Raw genomic sequence first — 20,965 nt, 5'->3', positions numbered from 1 at the left:
AAGTTTTTATGTAAACACTGCAGAAAGTAGACTCTTTATCTTTTGTTTATCTTTTGTTTTCATCATACCTATAAGCACTGCACAAAGCATCTTCAGTTGCAGGAGAGAGGGTTAGGAGCATCTCACAATCAAGACACTGCTCATGTATACTCAATTTAATATTGTAACAAGCATGGTACTGTTTCCACTATCATCTATCAGCTCTCATCACACTTGCTGCAAAGCTTTCAAAGCATTGCTTTTATTATTATATTAAACAGTTACCGAATCTCCTTTACACACGCTCCCACGCACAAAGAATACAGTCCAGGTGGAGAACACTGAGATTAAATATTAGCAGGCTGTAACCTAACAAAGAGCAAAAAGCACTGTATATCATCATAAATACAGTGACAATAATTAAACATTAAAGGATGTATTCATATTCTAGATAACTGTATTACCATGCTTGTAACCTTCATGGTGTATGTTTACCCACACACATGAAATGACATATCTTCATCTGGAGGCTTGATGATGCAAAGTGATGTCAAGAGCATGTCCCCATGTCCACGCAGGGCCATGGGGAAGTCAAATCACCAGTCTAATGGGCTTGAAGCAGAGTAGATCCGCAACAGCACTCCAACCAGATCGCACTCAGATTGTGACTCATATTAGAAACCAGTTCTTCAATTTACTATATGGCTTTCCATTAAAAAGCTTGAAAGCGTGATTTATAAATCATTGTTGTATTATACCCCGATTTTCCAGCTACACCCTTCTTAAAACTGTTTTCCAGATAGGTTATACAATCCCCTCTCTCCAGCTCTAAAACTAGAATGTAGCTCAAAAATGCTTATACAGGTGTCATTAGAATCTACACCATCAAGTATTTTATGAATCTTAATTCAAATAAACCTGGTACATTTTAAGTCTCTGTTTCAAAACACAGCAATAGACAAGAAAGTTCTGCTATTACCATAAGGCAGGAAAAACGTTTCCCTTGCCTCAAGAAGATGAAAGCAGAGCCACCATGCCCACCCCTGACTCACAGCACAGCAACTGCTCTGTGGGAGAAGAGGGCACAGGTAGCTCCTTTTCTTTTTAATGTCATTATTTTTGATAACAGAAATCTGTGTTGTGAACCCTTGTGCCCAAAACATGCTGTAATTTTCCCTGCCAATGAACTGTCTCTTGATGTCAGGCAGAAATAAAACCCCTTCATATCTCTTTACCTTATCACACAACATGTCTACATATATTTTAATGGAGAATATGGTTTTATAGTAGAAACCTGATTTTTAGACTTGTACATACAAAACCCAGTTTCTTCCTGTTGCCCATTTTCTCAATGAAAAACATGGAATCCAGATCCTTGCAAAGCCACCTTCCTCTTCCTCCCACCACTAATAATGCCAGGTGGTTAATTAGTCATCAGCTGTGTCAAGCAATCACCAAGAGGAAAATTGTTAGCAGCATCCAATGTTAAAACAGGTATTGTGACAAATCACTTTGCTGGCTGTAAATTCAAAGTAATTCCTATTCCTCCTGTGCTTCTAAACCTCCTAAAGTCCAAACACAGCATGTACTCTATGGCCATTAATAGTGTCACAACAGGCTGAGCAGGAAAGAAGGCAGCCTGGGCTGCTGCATGAAGAAAAAGCTACAGCCACAGATTCCAAATGACAAGAGGGTGACCCAGAAAGGTGCAGGAAGCAGGGCTGGGTGCACCAGCACTGAGCACCCTCTCTTTCACAATGCCACCTCTGAAGGGAAAAAAATCCTAAAGGAGCATAGCCCAGGGCCAAAAATGGAACAGTTCAACCCACGTCTGGAAAGAAACAATCTGACTCAAACTCCTTTGCCCTGGGCACTAACTGTTCCCTCTGTCCCTTGGCCCTGTGCCACATCCAGCAGTGACCCCGTGCTCCATTTCTGTGCCCCAGTCCCTCCAGTCAGCTCCTGTTTGCACAGCACTTTATACAATCAGCACTAATTTACACAGATTTCTACACAGCATCAGACTAAGTTAAACTAATCACTACCTACTTCTGTCAAATGTCATTTGCTCTAAGATACACTAAAAATATGAGGTTTTCACCTGACTGTAGAAAATGGACAACAAGTGCAACACCTTTTCTTTTTCCACATCAATTTTCACATTTTCTTTATGCTTAGAGACTGCCATTCTTTTCATATCCACACAAGGAAGAAGGCATCATTACAGGCAAATTCTAGCAATCTTGTATTCCACCGCTTTTAAAAACAGAGAGCTTGGTTGACTGACTTCCAAAAGATGAAAAAAAGTATAAAGAAAAAGAGTGTTTCCACATTGGTATTCATACCAAATCAGCAAGAGGAAGAATTTGCGTTCAAGAAAGAATGAAGAAGGCACCAGAACCAAAAGCTCGTATCACTCCTCATGATGTAGGGTCTTATGGGGACTAAACTCTCTGATCGAGACATCTGTTTTATGTGCCCTGACATGCAAGAAAAAGCCTAGACCAAAGGTTATCTCTGTGAGCTGGCTTCCTCATAAAGGGATTAGCATTGCTAGGCACAATTCTTGGAAAGGCAAAGGAGATGCAACAGGTTAAGTTTAAATTATAAAATTGAATCTAACACCTAAACTGACAGTCAGTCGCTCTCTTTTGACTTCTTTATTGAAAAGCAAAATACCCTCCATGGTTTTGTAAAATAGAAAAAATATCATCTGCCAGTTTGAAAGCAGAGACCAGTCCTTCTGGGTTTATCCTTCTTGTTGCAAGTGGGATATGCTTTACAAAACGTGCTCCAAATAGAAGTCGGAACAAAAATGTTTTGAATCAGAATGTCCCACAGCGTATTTTGAGTTAATTACACAGTGCCACAGGCACTATGCTGACACGTCATCAATACAAATCATAAAAAACAAGTATATTGCATTTTCAAAAGCATATCTACCTGAAGCAAATGCCTGCACATTTCCACAGAGCTGTGCTGAGCATCCATGATCTCAGCTGGAGCGGCCTTTGGTGCCAATCTGACACCAGAAAAACAGAGTCACCCAATGAGAAACAGAGAGCAGCAGTGCAGAGATTTCCATAAGAGGTCACAGTGATTTAATGAGGGTTTAAGGGAGAGCAATCCTGGAAGAAACCTTTGGCTGGTCTTAGCTGCCACAGCTCCTCCCTGCAGTTCTACAACTGCTGTTATCAGTTGGGGATCTACTTCCCTGATCCTTCCAGATACCCAGACTCCCTGGCTTAATATCAAATTCCTCTTCCCAAAGAATGTTAGCCAGTATCCAATTACATGTTATCACAGTAGCATTATCAGCTGGCATCTTTTTCTCCTTTGGTTTTTTTCTTTATTACTTTGATAAGAAATTCAAATAGTCATTTAAACACAGAGACCAAGATAGATTATATATGTAAATAGGAGGGCTCTTGGTAGCCAAGTGAGCTTTACTGTCCTCAAAGCACTCTGTTCTCTTCAACTAACAGCAGATGGTGGGAAAGGACTGGTTTTCTCTCAGCATAACTGCAAAATACTATCTAAAAATAAATAATTTTGTTTCAGCTGTTATAATTGATTCAGTAGTTTGAAACAAGAAACTAGCTACTGTTTTGAAATAAAAAGCTGGAAAGATTTCTAATTCTGTGGAATCTCTTTCAAGTTCCGTTGTATCTTTTGCGTCTTGGCCATTGAAGACAAAACCTCCTCACACAAATAAAGACACTTTCTTCGGTGAAACTCCTATTACAATTGATCAGAGTTTTGCCAGTGATTTCATTAATGTCAGGATTTGACCTAGATATCTCTCCTATGTATATATACAAAGGAAGGACTTTGCATAAACAAGAGGGCCACTGGAATGACTTCCCTGTACTAAGGTCAGTAGCCCACGTTTTGAAAGCACAGCTTTAAAAGAATGAAGTTCCTGATTGTAATTTCATATAAAAATTTGTTCTCAGATCTCATACTAACTTTTAGACCTTTACATAGCAAACAAAGAGTTTGCTATCACCATATCAATACATGATTCTATGCCAAAAATATCCCTTTTTACAGCATTGAATTTTGTTAACGCAGAGAATTTCTTTATTACTACTCACAGTCCACCTCTCTCTAAAACCTTAATACATTTCCACCATCCACTGTTGGTCTGAAACACTGAAAATTATAATTATCCAGTACAATCCAGCATGTGCTTGCTACAGACTAAGCTAAAGCTTTTGGGTATAATTTTGTTATCTAGCAAGCTCCGTTAACAGCACAAATAGCTTGAGATGCTTATACCACAGCTATACCTATTGAATATTTAATTAGAAAAGTGCGAAAGCAAAAAGTCACGTCTACTTCAGCAAGAGCTAGTACAGCTGTAAGAACACACCCAGTATTTATCAACTATAGGGCTATTCTGTGGCTTCAAAGTCCATAAAATATGCTCCTTACAAGCAGCACTTGACAACTATTTGCTTCCCTTCCAGACCTGGGATCTGCCATCACAGGTTCCTCAAAATGAGATCCTATTTTAAGGAATGCAACTAAAAATACAGAAACAATGAAATACATTTATCCATGCAAATATGGAGAGAAGCTCAATTTGTATTTCAAGTAACTTCAGTACTGCGTACCAGCTGGGCTGACACTATGGCCTCTCCTCCTAATTCAACACCTAGAGCAAACACCACCACACTTCACAAGGCAACACCTTCCCCTCCTCCTCCCCACTGCTCTAACTTCTCAGTATGGAAAGGGAAGAATCAGGCATTTTATTACTTCTATGAAAAACCTATTTTCTACCATAAGGAGATCAAATTGCTGGAACAGGCTGCACAGAGAGATTGTGCAGTTTCTGTCCCTGGAGGTTTTCAAAACACAACTGAGTAAAGCCCCAGGCAACCTCACCTGATCTCAGAGCTCTCCCTGTTTCAGCTTGAGGATAGGCTAGATGCTGCCTGAGGTTCTTTCCACCCTGCATCATCCTACAATCATGGCTTAAGAATGCATTTTTCTCTTTCATTCCATCAACAAACATTTGATGATCACCTTCTTTCTTAATTTCATTCTAGTTTTCCCCTTCCAAGATCACAGAATCATTGAATGGTGTCTGCTGGAAGTGACCTTAAAGATCATCTAGTTCCAACACCCCTGCCATGGGCAGGGACACCTTTCACTAGACCAGTTTGCTCAGAGCTCCCCATCCAAGCTGGCCTTGAACACTAATGGGAATGGGGCACCCACAACTTTGGGCAATTTGTGCTGTGCCTAAGCACCCTCACAGTAGAGAGTGTCTTCCTAATATCTGATCTAAATCAACTCTCTACTAGTTTAAAGCTTCTCCCACATGTCCTGTCACTACATGCCCTTGTAAGAAGTCTTCATGTCTGTTGTAGTCTCTCTGCAGGTACTGGAAGTCTGCAACAAGGTCACCCTGAACCCTTCTTTTCTCCAGGCAAAACAATTCCAATCTCTTGGCATTTTCTTCACAGGAGAGATGCCCCATCCCTCTGACCATCTTGGCAGCCTTCCTCTGGACTTGCTCTAACAGGTTCCATGTCCTTTCCTGTATCGGGGACCCCAGAGCTGGATGGAGTACTTCAAGTGGGAGTCTTACAAGAGCAATCTTGGCTGTTCTCTCCTGGCTCTCTCCCTCTGATAGTGCATTCCTTTGGTAGATTCCAGGCTGTTGCAGGGCCAACCTGGCCAGCATATCACTGCACCAACTTTCTCATTTACAGAGGCATCCCCAGTGAATCACCCTGGTGTCTGCATCTGTGCTCCCCAGACAGTTTGAGTCATGAACTGCTACAGATCCCAGGAAATTAAGACCCATGCTCTCACATAATTGACAATGCAAAAGAAGTAAGCCAGCTACACAGGCCCCTGGACTGTGTACCATGGACTACAACCAAGCAGCTACTGACTCCCATTTGGAAGCCACAACTCCAGTTCACTGCTTGCCTTTTGCAGCACAGGTTTGAAAGAGACAAAGCTCAATGCACCACAAAGATGAGCATGGAAATGGTACTGGAGGTACCTCTTCCTTGCCTTCAAATAAGGACAGAGCACTAAGTAAATTTATACTCAGATCTTATTTTGCAGCCCGAAGGACTAGAAACTCTTTAAAAGTCTACATCGGAAGAAAACTGACAGCATACAGCGAGAACTTCTGTCTTCCCTCTTATAGGAGACCCAACACAAGGTATCTTTTCATATTTGTAATTATGTTGCAACACAAAACACTGAAGTAAGAAATGCTAATAATGCTGGGTGATGTTTGCAACTGATATAAACCAGCAACTTCATAATCACAAGATTATTCCTTTCTGTAAAGCTGACCAACTCTAAGACAAATTATTTTAGCATAGTTTTATTAGAAGGCAAATAATAATTAAACAGCTCTGCTTTCCCAGGAAGGAAACTAGCTTGTATTGCCAGAAGAAACCTATTCAAATTATTAGTTGTGTGACAATCAGATCTTTTTCTGCACTGAGCTTCAGCATGCTAGGCTGCTAGTCTGGCCTCCTCAAAAACTCCTTCCCAGGCATCCAATAGCACTTTGCTCCTACTAAATGCAGTACTGAAACCTGCCAGAAAAAGACAGAAAGAGACTGTTCATAAAGTACCAACTGTGTGCTCCTTACAAACTGGCAGAACTAACTCCACTTGCACCCAGAACAAAATCATTAACAGCGAAAAAGTGTACAGTTAGGTGTTATTAAACTGAACATCAAGCTAATGGAGAATTTCTACGAAGAAAAGGAATAAAACAGGTTTTTGAACCTGACTTTGAATTTTAACAGTAAAGTCCATGTCATTAAAAAAACTCAGCATAAAATGCTAATTAAATTCTCTGTTCAATTCTATAACATTTTTTCTGAATTGCATCCTATGGGTTTACCATTCATTACATTCCATGGCAGTTTTCCAAAAAGTATTTCTCATAATATTCTTGAATGTCTGCTAGTTAAATGTTAACAACAAAAACTAACATGCATCAAGCCTATTCATTTGCTTTTAAAATGAATAAACAGGCACTCCACTGTTGATTACCACATTCCTGTATCGCTGGAAGGCTGCCAGCTCCAGTACGTATATAACGTTAGTATTTGTTTTTTTGCTGAGTGGCAGTCCTCTGCGGTAATTATCATCTTGCAACTAAAGTAAATATTCTCTCGCTGCAAGTAGAAATAAAGGATTGACTCTTCCTGTATTTTTACTGTTTGCCATCCAGTCCGTCCTGTCGGTATGCTACGTGCCCATTAAACGTAATTCCTTGAGCCCTCGTTACTGGGGCCATCTCTTTTGTCTGTAACCAGTGAATTACGAGGATTAGTCCCTCCTCAGAAGATCACCGGCGCAGAAACTCCACGGGCCGTAACCGAGCAACTCCTCTCCAAAAAACTACCGGGAGTAAGAGCTCCAAAGCCGGCGGCTAGGAGCGTGCGGGCCGGGCAGCCGTGCCCGGGGACCCCGGGGCAGCGCCCCCCACACGCGGGGCTCACCCCGAAACGCGTGCGGGGGCTGCAAAGGCTGCAGCGACACCGCCTTCAGCCCGAACTGTCCCGTATGGGCGGCACGCCGGGGCAGCGGAGGGACAATGCGCCCATTGATCCGGCTGAACCAGCGCTCCCGGGCGCGTCCCCGCCAGCGGGCAGCCCCCGCGCGGACCCTCTCCTCGGCAGTGCTCGGCGCGGCCCTTGCGCCCCTTCCACCACGACAGCCCAGAGAGCTCTACTCCAGAACCGCGATGAAGGCGGTCACCGACACAACCCGTGGCTTTGCCCGTGAAGTTAGTTTTTCTGGGTCGTACGCGCCCGCACACGGCGGGCGCGCTCCAGCTCGAGCACACTCCGCAGCAGGTGCCGGGAAGACCCGGCGAACGCTCCGCAGCATCTCCATCCCCCCACCCCAACCCCTCGTCCTGCGGTAGGCTGCCCCAACGGCCGCCCCGGTTCCAGACCTCGCCCTCACCACACTCACCAGGATGCCCATCACGTCCGCCCACAGCTGGGCGAACACCTCCGACGTGCCGCTGTCCGCCGGGGCGGCGGGGCCGTCCGCCCGCTCCCCCTCCATGCCCCGGCCCGGCCGTCGGATCAACGCCGGCTCCCCGCCGCCGCGGCCGGCCCGCCCCGCCCCGCCATCCTCCCCCGCCCCGCTCCGGCCCGCCCCGGGACGGCCCCGCCGCCACCGCCCCTCAAACTTTCGACCCAGCGACAGAGCGGCCGGCGGTGCCGCTGCGGCCCAAAAGCCCTCCTTCTCCGCTCGTCCGGGGGCTCGCCCGGCGCATGTGGCCGCCCCAGGGCAGCAACAAAGGGTCCAGCGCCGCCCCGGCGGCTGCACGCACCCCGAAAGTCAAGAGCGGTGTCGGGACACGCGTGGTCGCTGGCGTAGCCCCTGTTGTTGCCATCCTCGTTACCCCCGTGCTGGTGCCTCGCCTGACGGCCGGCAGCTCCGGCGGCCAAGTCAACAGCGCTTTCTTAACACCGGGGAAAGACTATCTGCGAAGATGTGTCAGCCGCACGCGTTACACGGCGGCAGGGCAAGGGGCACCCTGAAAGTTCAGGTTTAGTGTTTGGGTACCGCATCGCTCTCATGAGGGGCGGTGGTCAGTCACCTATCGCCCTTGGGGCGGGACTGTGAGAACGCTGCCTCCCGTACGTCTGTGCCTCATGCTCCCTGGTACCACCTCCAATCCCCATTACAGTCAAATTAAATAATTACTAATTACAGACAGCAGCAGCAGTTCTCCTGCATTCTACTTAGGAAACTGCAAAGTGCCCACACACACGCACTTCTTGTGGAAGGCACATTAAATAACAGTGGCCAAACCCCACTGCCTGTGGATGGAAGGAGCAGCAGAGGTCAGCAGAATGACCTGAAGGCTTATCCACCACCTCACTCCCAGCTTCTACTGTGACCAGCAGCAAGGAAATCCTTTACTCTTAGTGCTCATTTCTAACCTTGGAAATGTTTAGATGCTTGTTGAAAAGCTCCTGTTTCAAGCTGCCATTTATTGGAAGCACCTGTCTGCACGGGGTGGCAGGGAAAGTGATGTATTTAATAGATACGCAGCTGTCGCACGCTGGCCGAGCATTGTGAGAGCTCACAAAGCTGAGCAGCCAGTGAATCCTCCAACATCCCTCCTGCCTTGCTTACTGCCAGGCTATATGTTACATGCCCTGCACCACCTAAACACAACTCAGAGCCTGCCCTAGAACCTGTCTGCCCTTCAGGCTCTCTGTTCAGCCCTGGGGTCCCCTGGCACCAGGCTCCCCTCAGCCCACTCATCAGCTCTACAGCTGACAAGGCTCTCACTGAGGGCACACCACTGGTGGCCTGGGAAGGCTGGAGCAACAAATGATACCATTTGCTGTCAGGGCTAAAAATAGTATCTGGAGAATGAATAAAGGAAAGAGTGGTTATTGCACTCATCTTCTCTCAGTGTTCTCAGCAACGCTCTTTTTCTGTCCTCAAAGCTAAGATTTAGTTTCTAGGCTAGCACTGGAGAGAAAAGCTGGCCAAAAGACTTCCTTTCTCAACAACCACCACACAAAGGGGCGAGACTTTTCTAAGCACTTTGTTACTGCAGCTTTTGCTGGAGTGGTCAACAGCACAAATTGAACAGAGAGAAGAAGGCAGGAAGCACAGGCAGGCAAACTAAAAGAATTATGCTGAGAGAAAGTGGTGAAGAAAACACTGATGACTGACCCTCCTTTAGGATGCACATGTAGGATACACCCTGTGTAATGCATCTTATTGACTAGTAAGGAGAAATAATGAAAGACCCAAACCAGGTATAAAATCTCTTCTAATTGACCTTTAAATTGTACACAACTATAAGCCTATGAAGTACGAGACTAAAGGCGTGGGCGTGTCAGTGAAGTCTCTTGGTACTCAGAGATGGCTTGCATAACTCAAAACAGGTTTAATTAGTCAGGGGTAATTTACTGACTGACCCTCTGAAATTCATGTTGAGCCACTTACAGCAGTAATGTCAATCTTCTTTAAAATATCTGAACAAGGCTCACTTAATCTCAGGATTTAAGTATTCTGGGCTCATCATACACACTATCTTCTGTACTTTGTCTTTTTTATAGATGGAGGCATATTAAGAAACACAAACAAACAAAACAACAACTCTGCAGCACACAGCCTAACCCTCCTCACTGTTGTGTCTTGGGCAGCAAGATTGATTTGATTAAGATCAAATAGGTGCACGGGGCAGTACTCCCACTTGCCTGGCCCCTCCCTGCCGACCGAGGTCATTGCTTCTGTGCAAGGATGACTGTATCACTTACAGAAGTGGGTCCTCAATAGCCACACTTTTCAGCCTTGCAGTGCAAGTAACAGAAACTAGATTGTAAATTGTGGTGGTCCCAGAGCTTGCTTCCTGAGCCATTATGTCATCCCTTCTGTGGAACCAGCAGCTTTCATCAGAGGAGCATGATGCGTGGCTGTGGCAGTCTTCCCCTCAGCCTTTAATTTGAGACACAGAGCCTTTGATTTCAAGAAAGTGAGATAAGGAAAGAAAGATCTTGTAAAATCACATGACTCCAGGAGCAGTTGCTTTAAAAATAAGTGGACATGAGACAATCAAAACAAATCATGGCAGTTTTAAATAGCTACCATCTTCTATGGTCTTGCAGCTGTAGTATTTATGCATTTTCAGACATTCACAACATGCTATTTTCACAAGACAGTCGATGAATATGACATGCTAAAATTACTCCCTGCTCTTCTCTCAAGTAGAATCACCCCCTCCTTCTAGATAGGACAGGGTTCCTCTATTTTAATGGAGCCAATGTCCTGCAGAACTAAATCCCAGGAGTATTTTTAAAAAATCAGCTGCAACAAGCATATAGGAGTTTTAGAAAAAGCAGGAAATCAGATCTTAAAAGGATTTTGAAGCCCAGCTATGAGTGCAGTATTTTGTGTTACAACTGCTACTACAAAATAACAAATTATTGGAAATTTGGCATGTTTGAATACAGGTTTTGTTTGCAGTTTTATCTGTAGTTGCCTAGATGATAACTCCAGCATCTACAAAAGACTGCTGTCTAAAAGCATCTTGTGCTGGACCTCTCTACAGCTATTGGAAAAAATAAATCTGGTCAATTTTCTGAGGTTCTTGTGACATTTCACAAGAGCTCTGACCCGGTGCATTTCAGAAATCTTGTAAAAATGGTCACTGTGCACCTTCAGGGCAGCACTAGGCAGCAGGGCAGCAATCCTGATACAATTCCCCAGTGTGTTGCAGTCACAAAGTGGCTATGAAGCTCCCTGTGGCTGTTCTGCAAATCTCTGAAGAGGAGATGGAAACAATTGACACGTATGTGGTCAATCTAGTCTTGCCGAGTTATGGCAGATGCACTGTGCATACGAGCCTGTCTTCCTATCACTCCATCAGCTACACGTGGGTGTAAAGTTAATATGAGTTCCCCACATATACAAACCAGGCAGGCTCAACCAACTTGGAGAGCACTGGCCCATATTCAAGAGAGATGGACTTTCTTCTAGAGGAATACTCCTAGCTCCAGGTTAAGGTGGCCATAGAGAAGCTCATCTTTCTCCTTTCTTTACTGAGAGTTTAGGGAGATGGCCTTCACTAGGACAAATTCTTTCTCTGTGAAAAGTGTAAACCTCAAACTAAACCTCTGAGTCATTAAGGCAATAGATGACAAATTTTCTGTTCCAAAGTGGTGTGCCATCTCACCCCAGTGTCACAAATGTTTCAACAAAGCATTTAACTGGGAAAAACTGAAATATACGTCAAAATAAACTGGAAAAGCCAACATGCCCTATCATAACCAGACTATCACAACTGTTGTCATCCGCATCAAAGGCGCTTTTTCCAGGAGGTCAACAACCTTGAGCACTTTGATATCAATGTTCAACTATATGCAAGGTTGCCTTGGAAAGGGGATCATGCTCCACAGAGTAAATGGACAGCAAACTTCATGCGTTCCTGATAAATGACCTGAGGGAAATGGCTTCCTGCTCAGAGACCTGGCAATTAACTCTGCGTGCATGAACAAAACACATGAGGTTTCTCAACATCACTAACAACACCCTGCCCAGTAGATCAAGTCCAAATAGGAACATCAAAGCTTCAGAGAAATAAATAAGCAAGCCATTGTATGCAGAGAGGCTGCAGGGAAAAAGAGAAAAAAATTCCAGCTAGCTCCTGCAGGTGACCTGCCAAAGCCCTAAAACTCTTAACACAAGCACATTACAATGGAACACCTATTACCAGTGATTGCATCTCCTTTCAGCTCTCCCCCTCTTCCTGCTTGGTGGAGGGCATCAAATTGAAACACACAAAGTCTCACATCACAGTCTTTAACTGGAAATGCAGCTCTTAGTGGTTGTAGGCTTCATCCCATCAACTTATCAAGATCCATCTTAAAAAAAAAAATCTCATTGTCCTTGCTATATTTTTTTTCAAAGTCCTTCTAAAATATAATTTCTTTTACCTCTCCCCTTAAGTTCTTCCTTAAGAACTGTTTAAGTAGTATTATTATTTCTGGTAGCATGGTCCTTTGGAGTAGGGATCACCTGTATCAGCCAAAGGGGCCAGCAGCTGCTCTCCTACAGAAAGCAGACATGCCAGCAGCTGCTTCAGAAAATGCTCTCTGGCATGGGATAGAATGGGGACCCACACACCTGACCTATCAGTCGATCTGACAAACAGGCTATCACTGTCCCAGAGCCTCCTAGAATGCACACGCATAAACTGTGAGAGAGGAGAAGATCCATCCTGCATCCATTATCCATCCATATATATTCCAAAAGGGTCACATTTCAGCATCTGCCAGTTAGACAACCATGGAAAATAAAATGTTCCTGATTTTAGAAGTGATACAGACAGTACTTATCCAATGGCTTTAAAATGGATGGTATTTAGATCACATACTATATGCTGTACAGTCAGAAATCATTATTTATTCTTTTAGAGGTTTAGCTGTCAGCTCCCAGTCTTACTGCCAGCTTCATGACCAGTGAGAGTGGCACACTAATATGCCCAACAGAAACCAGATGGAATTAAGTCTGTTTGATTCTATCAGTAGAAAGCAGTTAGGAACAACAAATTGCTTTACTCTGATAGAAGTCTGAACTCTTCACATTACACCCAATCTATCATTCCCCTAGATATCAGTATTCTACTAGATTAAAAATTAGAAGGTGGGAGAGACATACGCCTAGCAGAATTATTCCTGTAGTCTTAATATTTTGGGCTAGCAGCATACTCAGTAGACACAGAAGTACTGTGAAGCTTGTCAGGCTTCATTTAAAATACAGTAGCTGTGACTTTACATGACAAATCATATAAGGAAAAGAAATCTAAGCACAGCAAGCATCACAGCCCTCCTGGAAGGATATCTTTTGACTCATAAGGAGAAAGGAAAGGTTTACATCCTTCCCTTCCTGCTCTACAGAGGCCTCTCATATCCTGCCCAGTTTCCCTGTCTGTCATGGAGCACAGCATCACGTTTCTTGACTGCAAGACGGTAGCACTAGCCCAGCCAGTGGAGGGGTTCTGGGAGCTGGAGCATGACTGGTGAGGAACACATATCCTGAGGGAAACAACAGCCACGATCCTGCTTAGGTGCACATCAAGCCACTCCAGAAGTGCCTGCAGATCAGGACTTTGAAGTTCTGCTTCCCACAATGTCAGACACTGTCTGGAGATTTTCCAGAAATTCTAAGACTCTTGTTCTTTGTGTACTTCTGCCTTCTCCACCTAAACTCAGCATCCCCTCCTCTCTACCTGCACAGCAAATCCAGTTTTGATGTGTTGTTTTTTCTTGTTTCTCTTGTCAGTGTTGAAATAGTTAGCATTCACTTTTTCCTTAGCTTTCTACAGCAGTTTTTACAAAATGTTTTCTAAACCTTAATTATTTTTTTCAGAAAGGAGTTCAGCATCCTTTGAGTTACCTAGGAGTAGTCTCTGCACTGTCATTCACAGGAGGTTTCTCTACAGATTGAATTGTTTTCATAAGCAGCTGCTAGAAGGGATGCATACAAATCTTTTTTGTAAGAGACTTACAAAGGCCATAGAGACAGAAGTATTTAGCTCAGTGTCCTTTGGCTGCTCTTCTCCCAGATAATTTTAGAACTGTGGAAGTAAAGAAGGTGAAAAGCTAACCTCAAAACTGGGAGTAGAACTTCAGCCTGTCCTTTTTCCAAGTGTGGTGTCCTTCGAGTCCTTTGCTGAAACTCTTAGTAAATTACTAATGAAAAGGAGTCTAATGATCTCATCCTAAAGCACATCATAAAAGCAGCATAAGGTACAACTCAGTAGTGTGTGGTAACTGTGTTTCAGAGATGCTTAGTGCTGATGTATCACTCCAAGTTAGCTGTGGTAAAATGAGAGATGACCAATCTCACAGAGTGACACCTATATTACTGCTCACTTTGTGACCAGCACAAATTTTGAAATTTAAAATGTATGCCCCTCAGAGATGACACTTACTGCATCTCCCTTTGAAAGGGAAACTAACATTTTTTAAAAGTAATACTTCCTGGAAAAATAAACCCAAAAGCTTTCAGTAATTTCAGTTTAATTAATTGTATCTCTGGAAAAGCAACCAAGCATGAAATGTAAATGTAGATCTTTAAAAAAAAAAAAAAAAAAAAAAAAAAAAGGTTTTCTGCCTGTTATGGAGATAAAACTTGACAGAGTTGCCCTTAAGAAAATATTATTACAACAAAGTACTTGTGACCCAAACATGTCAACTGTAGACAGTGGGAAGAAAAGAGGAAGAATTGCTTAGCTTCTCATTCAGAACAGATTGCTTCCATCCAAAAGTCACCTCCTCCACACTTCACCTAACACCCATTCCCCAATTTACCAATTAAATACTGACATTAAACATAGCAGAACAAAAATTTTTACTCAAATGTTTCCCTGGAAGTTAATACTCTCCCCCTCCTCTCACCTCCATCTGAACCAGCAGAAAACAGACCCTACCAAAGCCTGACTTTCAGTCCCTGAAGGATTCAGAACTGAACTTAGGCTTTAAAACTGCAAAGCCTTGTGCTGTAAGTAACATAACTATATTAGCAGCAAAGGAGTAGGTGGGCCTAATGGGTTAATGCAGAAGCTGACCAAAGAAACTTACCTGATGCTCTCAGCTAGGCACAGGTGACCAGATGTGACCATCTGATGTTTGCCTGCATAACATGTCAGCCTGAGGTCAATTCTCTCTACTGCAGCCACTGCATAACCATGCACTGGCTTCAACCTCTTCTTTCAGATCAATTTCTGTTCGGGTAATTCCTGCTCCATCCCCAGAGCTTCTCCTCTTGCTTCCATCTCTAGAAACAGCTCTCTTCCTTCACTTCCCAAACAGCTGCCCTATCTTTCCTTTTAGATGCTTTCTGCCCATTCTCCAAAGCACCACATCTGACTAAAACAGGGGTGTCCTCCCCATGTCAGAGCTGTGCCCCTGACTGACCTGTGTGCCATGCAGCAAGCCCAGACATGTACATAAAGAGAGAGTTTATGGAAAAATAAATGGCAGTTGACCAGCAAGCAGAAAAGCAGTTATGTTGCAAATTCTGTTGTAATGATTAGAGTTCAAAACCACAGATGTCAGGGACCTGAATATTACACTTGCATTTAAAGATAATGAAATTTTCAAAGTAAGACAATTGAAGCTGAAGTACTCCAAAAGTCTAAGTCATTAGGGTGCACTTAGGTCTTTATCTTCATCCTTTTATTGAAAAATAAACCCTGGAATTTACATTTCCATTATTTAAAAAACAGCAGCAAATCGAAATTTTTACATCACTGGCTGCAGGTGCTAGGATGTTAAATAAATCATCAAGCCAGTGATGAAATCTGGAGCATTCACAAGACTGACAATGTAGTTAAGATGATAAGTATTCATTTCAGCTATGGCTGTAAACACAGGCATGAGCTTGATTCATAGAGTCTGTGCTCCTCTAGAGAAGCACTCTTATTCTTCACTGCCCAGCAAGCTGTACCATCAATCACTCTGGACTCTCTCAAATCAGAGTTTCAGATTGCCATGGAAAAATATGATAAAGCCTGCTTTGCACTCTTAACAAGAGTTATGAAAAAAATGGAGAATCATATCCAATCTGTAGGTTTCATTTTTCCTATATTGTTAATGGCATGTTTCACTTCATAAAACTTCATTAAATACTAGAGAAAAGAGAGAAACATCTCTACAAGCAGGCCCACACTGCACTTCATGTCCATAAATTCATTGAAGGGGCACAAGACACTTATTACTTCTGCAACACAGCAAGAAGGGGGAGTAATTCCAAGGAGCAGCTGCTTCCAGTTAGGGTAGCTCAGCTGGAAAGGAGAGGTGCCTGCCAAAGTAGTTAAAATGAGAAGTCATCTATCTAAGACTTCAGCTTTTAAGCACTGGCCAACCCCCTCCCAAAATGTAATAAAAAAAAAAAAAAAACACAAACAAGTGAAAACAGGCTTAAGCATTGCTGAAAACATACCTCCAAGCTATCCTCTCAATAAATATTTTGGGAAGTTCACGAACAGAAGGATTATTGTGACTGTGGTGGTGTGAGTGGGAGGAATTTACCCTCCACAACTCAACCAACTGCATCAATGATGATAAAACAGCCCTTGAGGGCAGTGAGCTTACTGCACTGGCTCCATGTTGAAGTTTTACAGGAAAGTATTTTTAAGTATATATAGAGTAGGCTGGTAGCTCTAGTTTTCAGAAAAAAAAAGAATTTTCATTTGCAAGGATTTAATAATTAGGCAATTCTGTTTTATGAGGCCAAATACACTGCTTCAGTACAATGTGTATCCTGTAGCAACATATGACTAACAAAAAGTAATTGAGACTTGGGTTTTTGAAAATTACTAATACACTCGACCCCAGAAGTGCATCACACGTTCCTTTTGACTTCTGTGGGAAGATGTTATTTGTGAGAACACATTTAAACAAACAACTGTTGCTTGGCTAGATGAAGGTTAAAGGGACTGGAAAGGATGCAGCAATTATTTGAAAGCATGAAGGGTGTGTAAACACCAAGGGGAAAGCCAGATTGCAGAAGAAAGCTCAAGAGGGTGTAACTCAGGGCAATGAGATAAATGTATGCATTTTTAAGCCCTGAAATACCGGCTCACAAAACAATGACATTATTTGTGTATAGAAACTGGTCATTTTGGTCACTGTTGTGCATCACTGAGGACAGAATATGTGAAAGGGAATTAAAAGGAATGAAAAAAAGTAGCTATATTACTGAGGGGACTATAAGAGAGAGCAGTGGTAAGTAACCCTGTGTCTTAGGGACAAGTCAAGTGACCTTATGGATTCACTCTGCTGTCCCTACTGCTAAGGAGGCAGCAGCAGGGATGGGTGGAGAGCCCACAAGACTTTGGGCTAGATACAATCCATGACTTAATTTCACATGACTTGCAGCTTCATGAATTATTTTGGGTGATTTTAATGGATGATTCTAAGGGGTATGCTATCTGAGCAATTGCCTAGAAGTCTGAAAAGCTTATGTGCCCCTTAGGTTTCCCATGGTAACACATGAGGCATTTAGGGAATACATAAGCACACAGTAAGATGACAATTTTCATTACTCACCAAATTTCAGGTGTTTATATAGAAATCTACAATTCCCAGAGATAAAAATTATTATATTATTGTATGTTATTATTTATTATATTTGTATATGTAAACTGCATGTGCAGACAGATCTAAGAGTGTCTTTTGATTTGTCAAAAAGACAAATTCCTTACCTCCTAAAAGCATTCTTCAAGTGTTGTGATACCTTTTTAACTCGTAGCATTTTCTAAATACATACTAATAGATATGGACTTCTTATGAATAGAAAGGAAATATAATTATCCTCTTGTATAGTTACTTAAATCAGTTTTCAGTGTACAAAACATGATTTAAGCATATGCTTTCTATTGCCTGTACTTGCCTAGCTAGTATTATGTTTATGTCTGCAACAGAAAATTATTCAAATGACCCCTCAACATGCACAACATTATCCTGATCTGGTAAGCAGATTCCAGCAAGGGAGAAACAGGTTTGAAATATTTTAGCACCCATTTCTCAAAGTGTGTATGCACACAGGTAACAGAGGTTAAATAGCTGGATTGTTTTATATGGATGCATGAGAAAGGATTATAAAAGGCTTCAGGTATGACAGAAAATTCAGAGCAGTGTCAAAGGGCTAAACAGTATTGGAGTACTTAGTAAGCCTGGTGGTTTCAAATAAGCTTAACCTGCTCATTTTCATCCAAGAATGCCCAGGCTTGGCTTCAAGATACAGGGATTTCGGCAGTAATAATGACTGCTGCCTTCATCTCTTGCTCTCACTCCTGTGCCACGGTAATTACAAATGAGGGCTCATGAAGAACAGAGTTCAAGAAGGCTAAGGGAGGGCAAGCACAGGGCTGGAAAGACACACAAATGAGTTACATAATGTTTCTTTTTCTACCCTATTATCTTGTAAGAGTTTTAAACAGCCAAATGGATTTGACAAGAATTAATTTTGTCAAATCAATCTAATTTCCTACTTTGGAGGATAATTGATAGTGGATAAGAAGTAGCAGCAGCTGGAATACATACTGAATTTAATAAGGTTTCTACCTTATACAACACAGCTGATACCATTATAAGGTGGTATACAACTGCTTGAAAGAAACACTCAGAGATTAGTTTTTAGTTGGCACCAAAGGGAAAAAAGACATTGAGTGAGGTTTTGCAGGGATCTGTTTTTCAATATTTTAATTAACAGACTGGCCAGTAGAATAGAGAACATGCTCATTAAATTTACAGATGACAGACAGCTCAGAGTGCTTGAAAACAGCTCCCAAACGTGCATTAAAAATAGTCATCTTGTTACCAAAGAGCAAGGGAATACCCAGTACAGCCAGTAGGATACAGAACCACCTGCAAAACATAGCAATCTGTGCACTGCTCACCAAGCCCAAGCCATCAGCTGGAGTTCTGGGTTGTGTTTTGACCCAGTGTGCCCTAGATGTCAGGACTGACACAAACTAATGTAGAAGACAGCCACATAAACGAGATGTTTACAAGCAGAGATGGAAAGAATGAGGATGCTTTATCCAAGACAAAAGAAGATTGCCACAGAATAGGATAATAATTTTCAAATATATAAAACCTTTGCTTTACTAAGAAAAACAAACTTATCTATTGGGGATAGGGCAAGAATGAACAGGTTTAATTGCAGCTGGGGCAGCGTTCAGTTAAACACTAGAAAATGCTTTCTAACTGCAAGGTTCATAAAAATAATGGAATTGATTGCCTGGGGTCAGTGTGGTGCCTTCATCACTGTCTAACCTGTTCTTGAGAGCCTCCCAACATCCCATTATTTCAGTACAATGGATTCCGCTCTGGGGCTTGGAGCTGGCTACATAACCTCTTCAGATCTCTCCAATTAAAAGAAAAAAAAATACTTTTTGTATTTTAAGTCTTTAAACGAGACTCTGGAAGTCCTTTGCATAGCAGCCAGCACTTATTACAAAGGAGTCTGAATGGCACTCATGCCAAAAGCCAAGACACAATGCTGCAAGTTACAATTAGAGTTTACAGGTATCAAGGATACCACAAAGGACACTGAAATGCTTTGCATGACAGTGCCACAGAAACAACCATTGTCACCTGGAGAATTTTTATACAGGCTATTTGTAAATCCTATAATTTTGCTGCTGAACTGAAGATCTATCCCAGAGTTTGCAACCACCTGGCCTGCTTTTAATATTAACATTTGCACAAGATGTTTGAGTGGCTGTGGCAGCGTGTAACTGATATGACTGAGGATGGCAGCTGCCAGAGGGACAGGCTGCTGCACAAGGAAGCCAAGAATCTCAAACTAAATATGCTTCATAAGAGTAATTCTAAATATTACAGCTGCTCATGGGCAAAGGGTTTGTTTGTTCATTTATACTCCAACTGAAATGCATTAAATACTTGTTTGGATATTCCTATCCCTCTTGGTCATATCCAGTGACAATCACTATTAATTACAGCTACCTTTCTGAAAGTGAAATTATCACCTGCTTTCTCCAAAGAAGCAATTGCTGGGGAAACATATATCTTTCAGGATTTAAATGCTGGAAGCACATTGCAAATGTGGTTTTCTTGTGTAAACCAGACCTGCCAGGGAAGTGTACCACCTTCAGGAGAAGCTAACTTGAAACAGTTATCACATGTTTTTTGTATGAGACATACATATGTGCAAGAACTGAGCATGATGGTGGCATGTTAAGATTAGCAAAAATAATTAGGACATATTTTCTTCTCTGAGACCTTCTCACCAGCCTTTTGGAAATAAGGCCTCCACCACTTCTGGACTCCCCAAACTGGACATTTGCAAAATCCCTCCTTTGGGAATCTGAAGTGGGAAGGAGGCATGGAGAGATGTGTGTATTCATACATCTCCAGAGACAGCATTTCACAGGCATCTTTGTGGTTTTTTACGCATACTCTATGTCTATCATTACAGGATTTCACAGACAGTGCTGCTACTTCTATTAAAATATATGCACACAACAGCATCTGTGGCTATACCTAATACAATGTATGGTAGCCAAGTCAACAGCAAGTGACCAATCAGCCAAAAAGGCAAATTCAGCACCAAGAAGGTATGAATTCCCAAGAGGTTTCACAGGCCAGTTAGTGAGTTATTGCTCTCACTCTTCATCCAGCAGCGAGTTAAACAAGCTCCTGCTGAGGAAAAAAGTGCTAGAACTCTAAGGCCCTCACTTTCCAAGGCAGGATGCATGGAGAGTGTAAGGTTCTGTCAATTAGATACAACAGTAAAATGGCATCCCATCTGCTCTACAAATGTCATAGAGCGCCATGACACCTGTCTGGGGAAAAAAAAAAAAAAAAAAAAAAAAAAACCACCAAACACAAAAGAGCAAGAGTTTACCACAGATTTAAATACTCATGTGAAACACAGGCTTCTTTGTGCTAGAGCTTTCTGCAGCAAAAGTACTTTGCAA

The 20,965-nt window shown here is 42.5% G+C and overlaps 1 protein-coding gene across 5 annotated transcripts in view; it reads right to left on the bottom strand.

Annotated features, from left to right (window-relative positions):
- Nucleotides 1-20,965, bottom strand: part of SASH1 (SAM and SH3 domain containing 1) — a 535,689-nt gene that overhangs the window by 113,475 nt on the left and 401,249 nt on the right. Inside the window, exon 1 of one of the 5 annotated variants that reach the window (XM_041423461.1) lies at nt 7,951-8,076. The exons of the other annotated variants lie outside the window; for them this stretch is intronic. Coding sequence (XP_041279395.1) covers nt 7,951-8,046 — 96 coding nt within the window. The 5' untranslated portion in view covers nt 8,047-8,076. Of the gene's footprint in view, nt 1-7,950; nt 8,077-20,965 lie in introns of those variants that run through there. 5 annotated transcript variants of the gene reach the window in all.

The sequence above is a fragment of the Onychostruthus taczanowskii genome, unplaced genomic scaffold (genome assembly GCF_017590055.1).
Source record: "Onychostruthus taczanowskii isolate IOZ18803 unplaced genomic scaffold, ASM1759005v1 scaffold78, whole genome shotgun sequence".
NCBI lineage: Eukaryota > Metazoa > Chordata > Aves > Passeriformes > Passeridae > Onychostruthus > Onychostruthus taczanowskii.
The sequence above is the reverse complement of the archived record's forward strand: the minus strand, read 5'-3'. Positions and strand labels throughout refer to the sequence as shown.